At 36.5% G+C, this 13,445-nt stretch overlaps 2 protein-coding genes across 2 annotated transcripts in view; both read left to right on the top strand.

Annotated features, from left to right (window-relative positions):
* Positions 1-2,259, top strand: part of LOC124169986 — a 37,026-nt gene extending 34,767 nt beyond the window's left edge. The window contains exon 7 of the mRNA XM_046548678.1: positions 1,816-2,259. The gene's annotated coding sequence lies outside the window, so the exon portion shown is untranslated. The remainder of the gene's footprint in view (positions 1-1,815) is intronic.
* A 5,294-nt stretch (positions 2,260-7,553) lies between these two features.
* On the top strand, positions 7,554-11,518 carry LOC124169985. The gene is made up of 2 exons (XM_046548677.1): positions 7,554-7,849; positions 8,469-11,518. The coding sequence occupies exon 2, from the start codon at positions 8,936-8,938 to the stop codon at positions 10,136-10,138; it is 1,203 nt and encodes a 400-aa protein (XP_046404633.1). The 5' UTR covers positions 7,554-7,849; positions 8,469-8,935; the 3' UTR covers positions 10,139-11,518.
* The last annotated feature ends 1,927 nt before the right edge of the window (positions 11,519-13,445 follow it).

Below are 13,445 nucleotides of genomic sequence, written 5' to 3'. Positions count from 1 at the left end.
GGACAAAGTAAAAACGTAAATTTTGTGCTATATTTACAACACTGTTTATTGAAATCTACTCGTACATTGGAATATGCATAATAAAAAACTTAAATAAAAAAATTATATTCACAATTAAATATTTTATAGCCTAATAAAAACCTTACTTTACTGTCGAAAAAAATCTGTGATCTTCTTTTGCACGGTCCTTTCAGAAATATAAATTCTCTCCGTTGCGCAACAAACGTCTAGAAAGCGCGCTGAGTGTTGAAGCAGTGCAGCAGTGAAGCACTTTTGCAACCTAAGAACCGCAAAATGTTTGACGCTATACCCGAGCATCGCAATATTTGTTGACGATATAAACGGGTTTTCGTACAACATAAAATGTTCAATTTTGGCTTGTCTGTATAAAATGTGACGCTAAACCCGAGTTGAAATTACAGCCGATGCCATTATAACCAAGTTCCACTATATTATATAACGTGGATGCAGCGGTAGACCCCATACTGCACTTAAACACCTCTCATTGTTGGGCGTGCATAGTCAAAAGAGTTTTACGGAACAGGAATGCAAGCCTTAGTTCCAAGGTGGGGATCGGTTTGGTGTGGTGGCTAGAGTGTTGGCTTCCCTACCGGCAGGTCCAGGTTCTAATCCTGGCAGCAGCGGAGAATTTTCGGAGACTGCCCGATCCCTGCTCGAGTGTTGTGTGGAGGACATTTCAAGCGCAACACTCCGTTCGTCGGATGGGACATCAAGCCATGATCCCCTTGGCGCCCCTTGTTAAGAGCAGCCTAATGTCGACGCCGGGTTTCTCTCCACCATTCCTTCCATACCCTTCCCTCATGGTGCAAATGACTTAAGTTGTCCGTCGCCTCCTCCATATATCATGCCACCAGTTTGAAGGTGGTGTGAGGCTTTTGAAAAGGACGTTTATGTTGTAAAGTGACATGGTGTTCCTAAGGTTTGCTTTAATACACTGTTAAAATTCGACGTGGTAAGAACAAAGGTTGTGGTTTCAGGAAATTAACTTCGTCTACTTGATAATAACTTTGTCTTTATTATACAAGCGAATTTAGGACAACATTGTCCTCTCTTACTATTGACTTGATTGGCGATCACAAACATCCATGCCCTGGGTGGTGGGCAATCCACCCAGGCGGGATTGTGAAAATCGGGCATTGAATGCATTTAATGTGTAAAAAAGTGTATGAAATCAAGCAATATTTTTAAGAATTTAACTGCTTTTTTATAGTTATAATAACATTGAAAAAGTAGGTCTAATGAAGGAAGATAATGGGGATTACTGTTGGTACTTCACCGAGAAGTTCAGCAAGCGATTCATCGCAGAAAAAGCTACGCAAGAAGCTTCAAGGAAAAAAGGGAAAGAAAATGTAGATCAATTCCAGTTGACAGGGGAACCCTGTATTATCATGCAGTAGTAAATGGAAACAATTTTATCACGATGTAGGGAACAGTTAATACGAACAATTTTACGATGTGACAGTGTTTCATAGATTTCCCTATATACCTTATAGGGGTATTAGACTAAATATTAGATACGTATTGCTTGAAAACTATGGGTGATACAAAAAATCTAAGGCCAGGTTTGGATTCGGCACATAAAAATCTGTAAAGATCAGCTGTTAAAATAGAAAAAGTTTTCAAACAAAATTTTTTTGTTGGCCTGTGTATTCTGCAACACGGATAAACCGCAGCCCCATAATCGGGGGTCAGCAGTATAATGAAAATCGGGCATTGAATACATTGAATGCATTCAATGCTGCTTTGAATGTGTAAAAAAGTGTTTGTATTAATTGATGCTGGTTGCCTTTTCAGGTGAGCGTGTTGGATGGGGTGTGGTTTGTGTGTGAATTGCCAGCGTCAGAGTCGGGAGGAGTGCAGGTGGCGTGCCGCGGCGTGGCTGAGTGAATTGGTGCTGTGGTCATCGTGGGGAAGCGAAAAAAAATCCAAGAGAAAAGACTGTCGGAGGGATGCAGGTGCCATCTTTGAGCAGAAATATATATATATTGGAGTTGGAGGGACAAAGTTGGAACAAGGTTTAGAGGTTCATTTAGGGCAATTTTCACAACTTAAGTGGAATAAATAAAAGTGTTACTCCTGTATTTAACACTCTATGCATGGATGTAACGGGTGAATGCATCGGGCTACGCACTGCGTACAAGGGGGTTCCCACTAAACCGTGAAAAAGCCGTGAATTTCGTCTATAAACGTTGAAAATCTCTCATACTTGATTTTATTACTACGATTGACAGATCAAAAGAAAAATGGATACGTCGATCATATTTCAAGGTCAGTCAAGCGCACTCTGTCCACGCATTTATCTCAACACGTATCCTATGTTCGGAGCGCAATTATTGGTCCGTGCGCCATGACGACACAGTGATCTTGAGCCTGTGATTGGAAGACCAGTAACCCAAGTGTTCATTGACAGTTGCAAAAATTCAGACTCTCCTTCATTTCCCTGGCAGTGTAGTCCCTCCATTTTACCACTCACAACCTTAAGCCGGAGCTGTATTTTACAAACGATATGTCCCAGACAGCACAGAATCCTCCGTATCTAATTCGTATGCAGATAGTATCCATTGACGAAGAGCGACGGAGTGGTAGTCAATGGATACTATCTGCATATGAATTAGATACGGAGGATTCTGTGCCGTCTGGGGTGACGTCATGAGAGATTATAGCACTTTCATTGCTGCGTTTGCATTCACTGCATCTGTTGCATTTGTTAAATTTTTAGTTAACGTGGGGCAGGTGATTGTTACGTGATCAATATTTCCGCCTAAAATGGCTCTTTGACAGAACGTGGATTTGATGACATGTAGACAGTGAAAACGTGGAGTAAAAAACAGTGAATTTTGTAATGTAGTTAGAGTGGGACCCCTGATGAAAATCTCTCTTGAAACTTATAATGCTGCTGTTTAATATATTGAATCTATATAAATATATATAATGTGTACATTAAATATGAAAAGACAAATGAAGCGTTTAATGCATTGAAACGTATACCAAAAATGTTTGTTGCTAAAATTATAATTTCCGTAATATTGAAGGCATTGGTACCAGCAGGATTTTTAGGATTGGTGCCAATATGAATTGAAATCGTTTTTATTTAGGAGATGCGTCACATTACCAATGTTCTGGTCAAGGATTTTACGTAAGTTTATCACGTGAGCGCTGGACAATTTAAGGAATCCATGTTTTAAATATATATTCTATGAAAGATTACTAAGAAAACAATTTCTTTTCAAGTATAAGTGTCTCTCCCAAATCCATGCTTCATTCCATTTTTAAGCCATCTTTTTTTTTGTAAAAAATAATAGTCACAATTGATGCACTGCAATATTTGACTGAAATTAATCCATGTTAATGGTATTTTGTCCTTCAAAACTGGGTTTAATGTGAAGGGCCATTCACAGCACCATGTTATGCTACATATTAAGTCATTGTCCTCGGTATATTTCTGGAGTCAATTAAATTTTTGCAATAGCTTCGATTTAAACTGTAACATTACATTGTCCTGTCCGAATATTTATATGGGCCTCCGATTATCTTTTTCAACTATAAAAATGTATTTTACTCATTTGCTTCAATAGTAATGTTTAGATCCAATGAAATTAATTGAAGTTTTAAATGTGTAAAAAAAATGGTGTATTTGCCGACAGCTTACCATGTTTTTATGATTGTTTTGTGTTGTTTAATTCTAGTTGTGTAATTTTCATAATCTTTACTCCAAAATATGTGTGATTATTTTGTATATTGTGGTAATTTTGTAAATTGATAGTTTGTTTTAGTTTTATGTGAAGCATTAATTTAGGTTACAAATAAATCTTGCCACCTAGAGACTGTTATGATTCACATATTGACCTAAAAGCATGACCACGAGTGTTACAAAATAATAATAATTAAGGTTGAGTCTGTTCGTAAATTTTTCCCGGTTCTTGAACTCATTGAAAGAAATTTATATTCTATTAATGATGCATATTTTCTCCGAAAACAATTTAATGAATGAGTGACTCTTTTTATGAACAGATCGGTGTTGCCGATTCAATACAATTGATGAAACAAGTCGATGATATAAGGAGGACAGAAATACAGTTGAGTAATTTGGATTGGCGTAATGCAGGCAAACGTCATTGAAAGTAAAAATGGAAGCCAGTATTCAAACCAAAACGATGAATTTGGTTCACTTGAGTGCATTGGAGATTACTTACCAGCCTTCAACAATCACTTCCTCGCGTTGGCAACCCAATTCAATGCAATGTGCACTCTAATGGGTGCTTTCCTTTCATGCGACTCACACGTCGACTAGTGTCGACTCGCGGTAACTGTTTACAACTCTCCCATTCTTGCGCGTAATCGTTTGTTTGACTTGTGTCACAACAGTCGGTGACACACACAGAAGGGAACAAGAAAACCGCGCAAGTCGACTTGCGTCGTGTGTGTTGTAAAACACCCAATGTGGCTATGTATTCACTTTGACTCGAAATCTCAAATATTGTGAGATCATTCCATCAGTGGATGGGAAAGAAAAGTTATTACAAAAAAGTTTTTCCCATTAAGTCATTTTTCTTATTGCTTTAAAATGAAAAAATGTACGAGTCCCACTATTCCTGAGTTTGTGACGTCATTTGAGCTCTGGTTCAAGTCGTTCAGGGAGAATCGATTCCTCATGGGTAGAATCGTTCAGCGGAGTGTTACAGCGAGCCACGTTTGAGAGGAATGTGCGAGGTCCACAAGTATCGGAGCAGGGGTGAGCTACGCGGTAAGAGCCAGTGACGTCATGAACTCATCATAAGAGCCATTTAGAATACACCCGCTGACATACTTTACATGGAAAGTTCAAAGTGTTTGATGCAGGTTATTGCCCGCATTATGTAGCCCCTGGCTGGGGCTATGTGCGTAATTCTGACTCGTCCGTTTGGGCAAGAGTGTCTTCCAGGTGTTTGATAGTGAATAGCTGTCCTCCCTGTTGAAGGTGGATGTTTTTCGCCATTTCAATAGCCTCTCGTATGAGTCAGGGAAAGTAATGCGATTCGCCGGTGAAACTGTCGTCATTGAGATAAATGGATGCGGAGGTCAACCTGAAAACAAATTGCTACGCTTGCTGCACCACCCGTGAAAGTCTACATCAAAAAGATCTAACGAAGTTGTAAGTATCTAATCTTTTCCTGCCTGAAAAAAAAATCGATCATCTTCTTAAAGGTAACTCATACACAGTCCAGGATAACCAATGCAAATTTATTTAGTTACCCATAGTGTTGGAATTGCATATGGAAAAGCTATGACTCCTGTTAACATTTAGGCTGGCTTGAAAGAAATGAAGGAAATAATAAAATAAAAAGTTATGGTTTTTGTATTTTCCTCTTATCTTAGTTATTTAATTTATTAGACTTTTAGATATGATGATTGTGCCAAAAACTTTACCAATACAGCAAGCCTCCATTCTTTTTAAAAGTTTAGTGTTAAATTTAACTTTAAGTGCTATAACCTCATCATAAGTATTTTAAAAGAGGTTTGTTTATAAAGTGAACTTCCTTTATCTGTAAAATTTACAAACAAAATGTCTATCATAATTTATTATTGTTGCGTTAATTACCATATCTTTTTTACCATATTCACCGGCCTCGGTGGCGGCGGGGTAAAGTCCTCGCCTGCCAAACCGAAGGTCGCGGGTTCGAGTCCCGCCTGGGTAGGTTGCCCCTATCCAGGGCATGGTTGTGTGTGATAGTTGTTGTTTCATGTTATACCCTCCGATGTAAAAGGCCTTGTGAGCTGTTTTCGGGGCGATTGAAATAAATAAATAAATATCTCATTGTGGGCCGACATTGGGCCACGCTTGCAGGGATATTTGAAGTTAAATAACTTCGGATCCTTTCAAATTTACCTTACATCGTCGTAAGTAGAGAAGGAAGTGTGGTAAATAGAGAAGTTACCTGCCGACAAGATAGTAATACATTATATAAATTGGAGAAAATATGAAAAATGATAGTGGTTTTTTTCTCACTGTGGCCCACTCTCCACTAACTACAAGATAACATGAGATATACAGACAGATAATATAAGGTAACATAGGATATGGTAGCATGCAGCACAAAAATATAAATTCCAAACCTTGATAAATAAATATTATTAATATTTAAAAAAATACAAAAACCTCACATTTCAATTTTTTAGCCTCGTCATAAAAATCCGAGTATTTAACTTTGAAGGGCTCCCATATATTTCCTCGGGTAAACAATTCCATTCTTCTACCCTCCCAAGCAGTTATGAAAATTTAAGCATATTTGAGAGCTGCTTCAGAGACTTTATCTGAAGAGTATGGCTACGCCGAATAAATAGTTCTTAATAACTCGTTTCATAGGTTTTCCACGAAGGACCGTTTTTTCCAAAAGAAAAAAGTCCAATTGGAAAACATTTGAGAAGATTGTTTTTATGTACGTATTTGGGTCTATTGCCATTTTTTATATGAATGGATATTTATAAATCGGTATCTATGCCAGGGCATGAGTAATAGATTTGGCGGTTTTGATGATGTAATCGCAAGATGCAAAAGAACATTAAAGTCTTTTGGGCTATGTCGCCGCGTCAATTTTTCACTTCCAAAAAAAAAATACACCCCTTCAACCTCCCGCTCCCCTACCCACTGTTGTGGGTTCTTCAAGAACACCATCAAATTCCCTTGAAAAAGTGACCAGCATCGAAAACCAGCATCAGCACCGGAACGAAAATATTCACTTCATTGCGGAAAATGAAATTGATGTTTCCACGTCAATTTCGGTGGCCTGTAAATATCATTCGAATAAACCCACAAAATAGCATCCGATTTCATGCAACGTAGGCCCCTTGCAGGATTACTTTCACACCGATGGGATGGGAGTTGACCCAGTTCCTCCAACTATGATGCGGCGACACTTTCTTCTGGCCGCGAGATCACAAATATGTATGCATGGGCATTCGAGCCGTATTTACTAGTTTGTTAAAACTTGTTTCGACCATTGTTACCAGGGAAGTTCAAGGATAGGGGAAATTTTTCCGCAAGCATTTGCGACACCCCTTCCCCCCCTATAGTTACACGTCTACTTCCATTTTTGTCTTACGTACAGAACTGATTTTTGTGGATATCGTCTAAAAATTGTTTAAAAGTGCAATACTCAGTTATGGCCAATTCACTTAGCTAATTTTGTTTGAAAGTCCTAGCATTTCTCATAACTTTCTTGTGTTTTTCATAGGGAGGTGTAATTCTCCTATAATTTCTGAAACATTACAAGTGATGTACTGTGATTGTGTTTCTTGCTATTCTTTCCTTATCCAGGAGTTCACGAATCATTCTTCAGAACTTCATCATGAAAAAATTATGTAGCACAGAACTAATCTGCTAAGTTTGTTATTCTCATGAATAATGTACTTATTGGCAATTAATATTATTTTGTCTTTTTTATATTCGATTTTAATTTATGTGCAATAACCTAAGATAAAAACCTACTGCCCTGAGGCCTTGATGGCTCTTTCCTCCAAATAAAAATGCTATGAAACTACCCATCAGCCAATCCACATAAAAGGGGAATTTGAGAAAAAAATTAGATTTAATACGAGAAATAAATAATTTATGTTCAACTGTAAAGTATAAGTTTAATTTAATGAATCAAAAGAGTAAATTTTAATATTTTTATTTTTTCCCACTTTTTTGAAGATTTGAAGTTGCATCATTCAAGGTCTGGATTGCTAGTGTGTAAAAATGTTTAAGTTTTGAGCTCTGTGGTGGAGGCACAATTCACTAGTTCACTAAACTGTGATTAGATTGAAGAAGAGGTTATGTTCAAGTGACATCACAAAAATGAAAGATCAGGTAAGATTCTTTATGCATTTTTTAAATGTTATACAAAAGAAGGTTGCATGTAACATCCGTTACACGAAAACATGAAAAAGTTATTTATTTATATGAATGGTTTTAAGGAAAACAATGAAAGTTTCCAAAAGTAAGGTTAAGGTATGCATCTGTTGGTATATCCCTTTAAATTTACATATTAATGTCAAATTACACTTTTATAACAGTTTTAAATCTTGTAACATCCGTTACGTAACGGATGTTACAAGCATCAACCTATTAGTTATAACCTTATTTACAACATTTACCACACATATTTTTATCTTTACTATCACTATTTTCACTGTTTAGGATTTGAACAAGTTACCAAATACTTCTGAATGGTATTTAATCATTAATACCTATTAATTAATATAAATAGCTTTATTTTAGCCTACATCCCGACCGTTTTTATTTATACAAATTTCAAAAGAAATGTTGGCCTAAATTGTTTGTGCCTATTATTTTAATTAGGCCTAGGCCTGATTAACAAATAAAAGTAAAGATTTAAGTTGATACAAATTTGCCATTAATTTGTATAACTTTGTACAACCAATTTTAGTCTTAGTTTGTTTGGCTACAAAGAGTGGTTTTGTTACAGGACCTGTCAATGGCAAGTCACGAAGATGCTTCTGAAAACCCACCTGTGTTTAAGAATAGGATGGCAAAATATCGGTATAACAAGAAAAAAAATGAACAGAAATGGAAAGAACATCTCGAAAAGGACGCAAAAAGGAACAAAGATAACCGGAATAAAGCAAAAGAAGAAATGACGAACAAAAATTAAAGAAAAAAGAAGAGACCCGCTTAAGAGTAAAAGCTTGGCGGGCAAAGCAAAGACCTGCTCAAACGCACCATAGTGAGTCTACTCCTACTAAAGTTTTAGGCTCTTACAAGAAAGAAAGCACTCTTAAGAAGGCGGTGTTTAAAGTGCGGAAGTCGCTGCCTTTCAGCCCTAAAAAGAAAAAAGCTGTCATCCGGCAATTATTGAAAGTTGAGAAGTTAACTGATTCAGACTTAGTCCAACTAAAACAAAACACCATACCTAGAAAAAAGTTTTGTGAGGAAATGAACGAACAAGTTATAAAATGGTACGAAACCGATGATATCAGCTGGCAAGCCCCGGGGAAAAGGGACTGTGTAAAAATATATGATCCTGAAACACAGAAGAAAATTCAAAAACAAAAAAGATTTTTAGTCATGACTATAGACGAAGCAAGAGAATTGTTTCAGGAAAAATACAATGTTTCTGTATCCAGATCCAAGTTTTTTGATTTGAGACCTAAACATGTTCTACCAGTGGCTAACACACCACACAATGTTTGTGTGTGTGTGAAACATGCAAATTTTGCTTTCTTGGTAGAGGGGTTAAAGACTGCTGCTGGTTTAGGATCAAATTTTAACCATCGCAGCTTGTTGGACTTAGTGTGCTGCAACACTATGAGCGAAAGTTGCATGACTAATAAATGCAAAACTTGTACTCAAGATATCAAAACTGTGTTGAAGGAAAACATTGATTTGTCAGCAATTACAAAATGGAAAACTTGGCAGAAAATTGAAGGTAAATACCAAGTAGTTGAAAAAACAACTGCATTACAAACAGTTGTTAAAGAAATTAATGAAATGCTACCAAGTTTTAAATTCAATTGTTTTGTCCAGAAGGTGCAATCAGCATACTTTGATCATGTAAAGAGTAAGATCAACAAGGGTACAGCTATCATACAAATCGACTATGCTGAAAACGTTTCTCTTACGCCTCAAGATGAGATACAGAGTGGACACTGGGGCCACAGACAAGTAACTTTATTTACAGCTTGTATTTGGTATGAGAATGGAGTTAAGTCCTATGTTGTAGTAAGTGATGATTTAACTCATTCTAAAGAATCAAGCTGGGTTTTCTTGAAAACTACTATCAGCCATTTCAAGGCATTTTGTTATGAGGATTTGACAAACCTGCTAATATTCTCAGACAACTGTTCTGCTCAATTTAAGAGCAAATTCACTACTTCAAATATCTGTTTCCTTGCTAACGATTTGAATGTAGAGAATGTTGAATGGAGCTCATTTGCACCTGGTCATGGGAAAGGTGCTGTCGATGCAATCGGAGGCCAACTCAAGCGACAGATCTGGATTAAGATCAAATCCCACTCTGTGATAATAAACACAGCACAGGAGTTTTTTGATGTCTGTGAGAAAACCTGTGAATCTGTCCAAGTATTGTTCGTTCCAAAACAAGATGTAGTCGAGACTGGAAAAATGCTACAACAATGATGGGAGAACGCAGCAGAAGTTATAGGAATCCAAAAGTATCATCACTTTAAAAAGTTTGATGAAAAGCATATTCTTGCTGCTTTCACCAACCGATCTTCGATGAATAAACATCAAGTTGTTGTCAGTCCTGGGGAGAAAAAAAAGAAGACGACGAAGCAAACCCCCCTTCGATATTCCGATGTATATTCCGGTGACTCGGAATCCAGCGAATCAGTCAGTTCTTGTATCAGCGGAGTTGGGGCTCTTTGGCAACTGGAGAATGAACTTGATAGAGATGAGTGTGCAGAACTTGTTGGAGATGAGTGTGCAGAAGAACAAGTAATTGAAGAAAGTCAAATCGTCCCTGACACACATGTGCTGGTGAAGTACAATACGAGTAGAAACAGTTTTACATATGCGGCAGTGTGTCAAACTCCGGTTTGTGATGATGGAGAAGTTGGTGTTTTGTTTCTTACTGCAGTTGGTAACGAAGGCTGTCTTTTTAAAATCAATGAAGATGGTGAAAAGTATGTTGATTTTGAACAAATAGTAAAAATTCTACCAAACCCTGATATAACGTGTGCAGGACAGGACAGGGTACATTATAAGTATCCATACCCAATCCTTGTAAATAAGTAACTTATCGTAGGTATGTTAAAACATGAGCTAGAACGATAATTCTTTAGAGGAACAGTTTTAAATGGAGTTGCATTATAGTATTGCTTTGATATTTTGATTTAAGTTTGTCAATTAACTAATGAAATTTCAGGAGAGGAATTATAGGCTATATACCTAACTTATACAATTTGTATAAGAAGACTATAAATAAATAGCGTAAAGCCTAAAGAAAAATAATTTAAGTCTAGATTTCATTGATGTTATTTTATAATATTGCTTTGATATTTTGGTTTAATGTTTGTAAAAGTAAGTAATTTAAGTTTATGAGATGTTATATAGGCTATACTTGAGTTATTCAGTTTGTATAAAAAAATAATAAGCCTAATGTGGTTCAACGTATGATTTAACTTTATTTATGTAAGAGTAAGTGAATTTTATATGATGACAAATCAATAAATAAATAATTTATTTCATAAAAATCATCTGCATTCTTTATTATATACCTTAATTTGTGTTTTAAATCTGAAAATTTTCAAAGGGGTTCATTTTATAGGCTATTTTACCAAGGGGGAAAATTGTGTAACATCCGTTACAAAATCGATGTAACATCCGTTACAAAGGAAAATAATTTTTATTAGTTATTTCTAATATTTTAAGAGTTGTAATTTGTAGCTCAAAGTAAAGTATATACATTATATAAAGCTAACAAATATTTAATATTTCCACTGGTATCTTAGGTGGGCTGAATTTTAGTTAGATATCCATGAACTAAAGTAGGCTGTTCCCCTTTGTGTAACATCCATTAAGCCCGTATGACACTTGCCAATTTATTGGCCAATAAATTGGCCCAATATTGGTAAAAATATTGGGCTTTACGCATCGTATGACACGTACCAATATTTACACCAATATTGGCCGTTATAGTGTTCTAATACCCCACTAGAGAACGCCACATAACATAAAATGACAAAAGAGCATCTCAAGACGCAGATTGATTGCCAATGAGCTACAGAATGGGAGGTGGCATAATAATTGTAAATTTAATAACTCTTTCGAGGGGCTGCAAAGATATTCTCGAATTGCTCGAAATTTCATTCGGGTGAGTTCCTGGAATGATGAGAGATAGGAAATATTGTGATCTCATAGGTGAGCCAAGATAACGTAGCGGCTCGTTTTGGCTGGAATATGTTCATCGAATAAACAGAGATTGTGTCATCAATTGGGACTTTCACCCGAAACTTTAGCGCTCAAATCATGAAAAATAGTTTAATAATTGTAATTTAAACAAAATATAGACGCAATCGAGGAGAATCACGACGTTTTTATTCATTAAATATCCGAAATGTTATTTCCGAATTACCCACTTTAGACAGTTGATGTTTGTGAATTTATATTCTCTCAAAGTACACATTAATTATTTGAGCTATTTCATGGGTTGCTATGCTTGTAAAGTTTATTTATATGATATTAAAATTCCGAGGTGAAATGTTTTGCAAAGAGCTTCTAGTTTTGGCCACTAGGAGTCAACAAGACTGAGTTCTGATTGGAGATTGGCCTCGAGAAAATAGAACCTGTTCTAAATTGTAGATTGGCCAAGAAATTGTGCCCAATATTGTGAAACTGAGATTGGGCTAGAAATTGGCGTGTGTCAGTGGGTACACAATCCAATATCCAATGGATTGGCCAATAAATTGGCAAGTGTCATACGGGCTTTACATGCCAAAACAATTTATAACTCGTTTATTAATTTATGAATTGTGACCAAACTTGCACTGATAATCAAAGTGAATCTTATTTACCTCCTGAAAGTCTTAAAATGTATTACTGATAATATTTGAAGACAATACTTGCAGTTTTATAGTGAAAATGTAACATCCGGCACATATGGATTGGCTGCCATTCGCTCCTGAAAATCAGTAATTTTGTGCGTACGAGTTTGCGGGCATTTTGAGTTGAAGCAAAAAGACTTGAAATAATGGAATGGGAAGGGAGGTCTTGTTTTAGTGATTTGAATTTGGCGGCAAATGCCGATGCTGCTGCCATCTGAACTTACAGTAGTAAAACTCTTAACTGTCAAGAACAGTCAAGAAGTTTTGCGTGGAGTTGGACATCTATGTCTTTATCTTTATCTTTATTCATCCACGGCATCCACTCTCTCTCACATGGCGCGTGTATTTGGTTGCGTTCGGTTTTCTTCTGAGTGTGGTTCTTCTCACTGAGCTCATAAATGACAAATTTAGCGGCGCGTGCTCGAAATGGGATTGCGGATGAGACCAACGTCCTTACTGGAATATTATAATACGTTCCCAGTGAACAAAAATTTGAAAGCCTTTACCGTCGTCGCCTTCTCGTAAGCGTTCTTGCCATCTTCTCTCGGTCACCTTCATAGCCATTCCATTGATGATCCAAAACATTCTTAATATTTAATTAACGGAGTCATAATATACCAAATATACATTTAGGACTCTTTTCGATGTAAAAACTTCAAAATTCTCTACTTAACTTGTAACAAAACCTGAGGAAGTATTATCGCCCTAGCCGACGAAAAATCATCTGAATTATTCTAAATTCATCTCCTTCCGTAGAAGTACCACAGATAATAACTCGGGAATACACTGATCTGCCAAAATAAATCCGTTAATTATCTGCTTTGCTAGAAAATTTTCCATAAAATACTTCAGCGCTCGCGCATTCTCAAGTGTTCTTAGAC

The sequence above is a fragment of the Ischnura elegans genome, chromosome 13 (assembly GCF_921293095.1).
Source record: "Ischnura elegans chromosome 13, ioIscEleg1.1, whole genome shotgun sequence".
Classification (NCBI taxonomy): domain Eukaryota; kingdom Metazoa; phylum Arthropoda; class Insecta; order Odonata; family Coenagrionidae; genus Ischnura; species Ischnura elegans.
The sequence above is the reverse complement of the archived record's forward strand: the minus strand, read 5'-3'. Positions and strand labels throughout refer to the sequence as shown.

What these genes read in the sequence shown, in the direction of transcription:
- LOC124169985 (XM_046548677.1), top strand. Translation starts at nt 8,936, where the DNA reads ATGAACGAACAAGTTATAAAATGGTACGAAACCGATGATATCAGCTGG.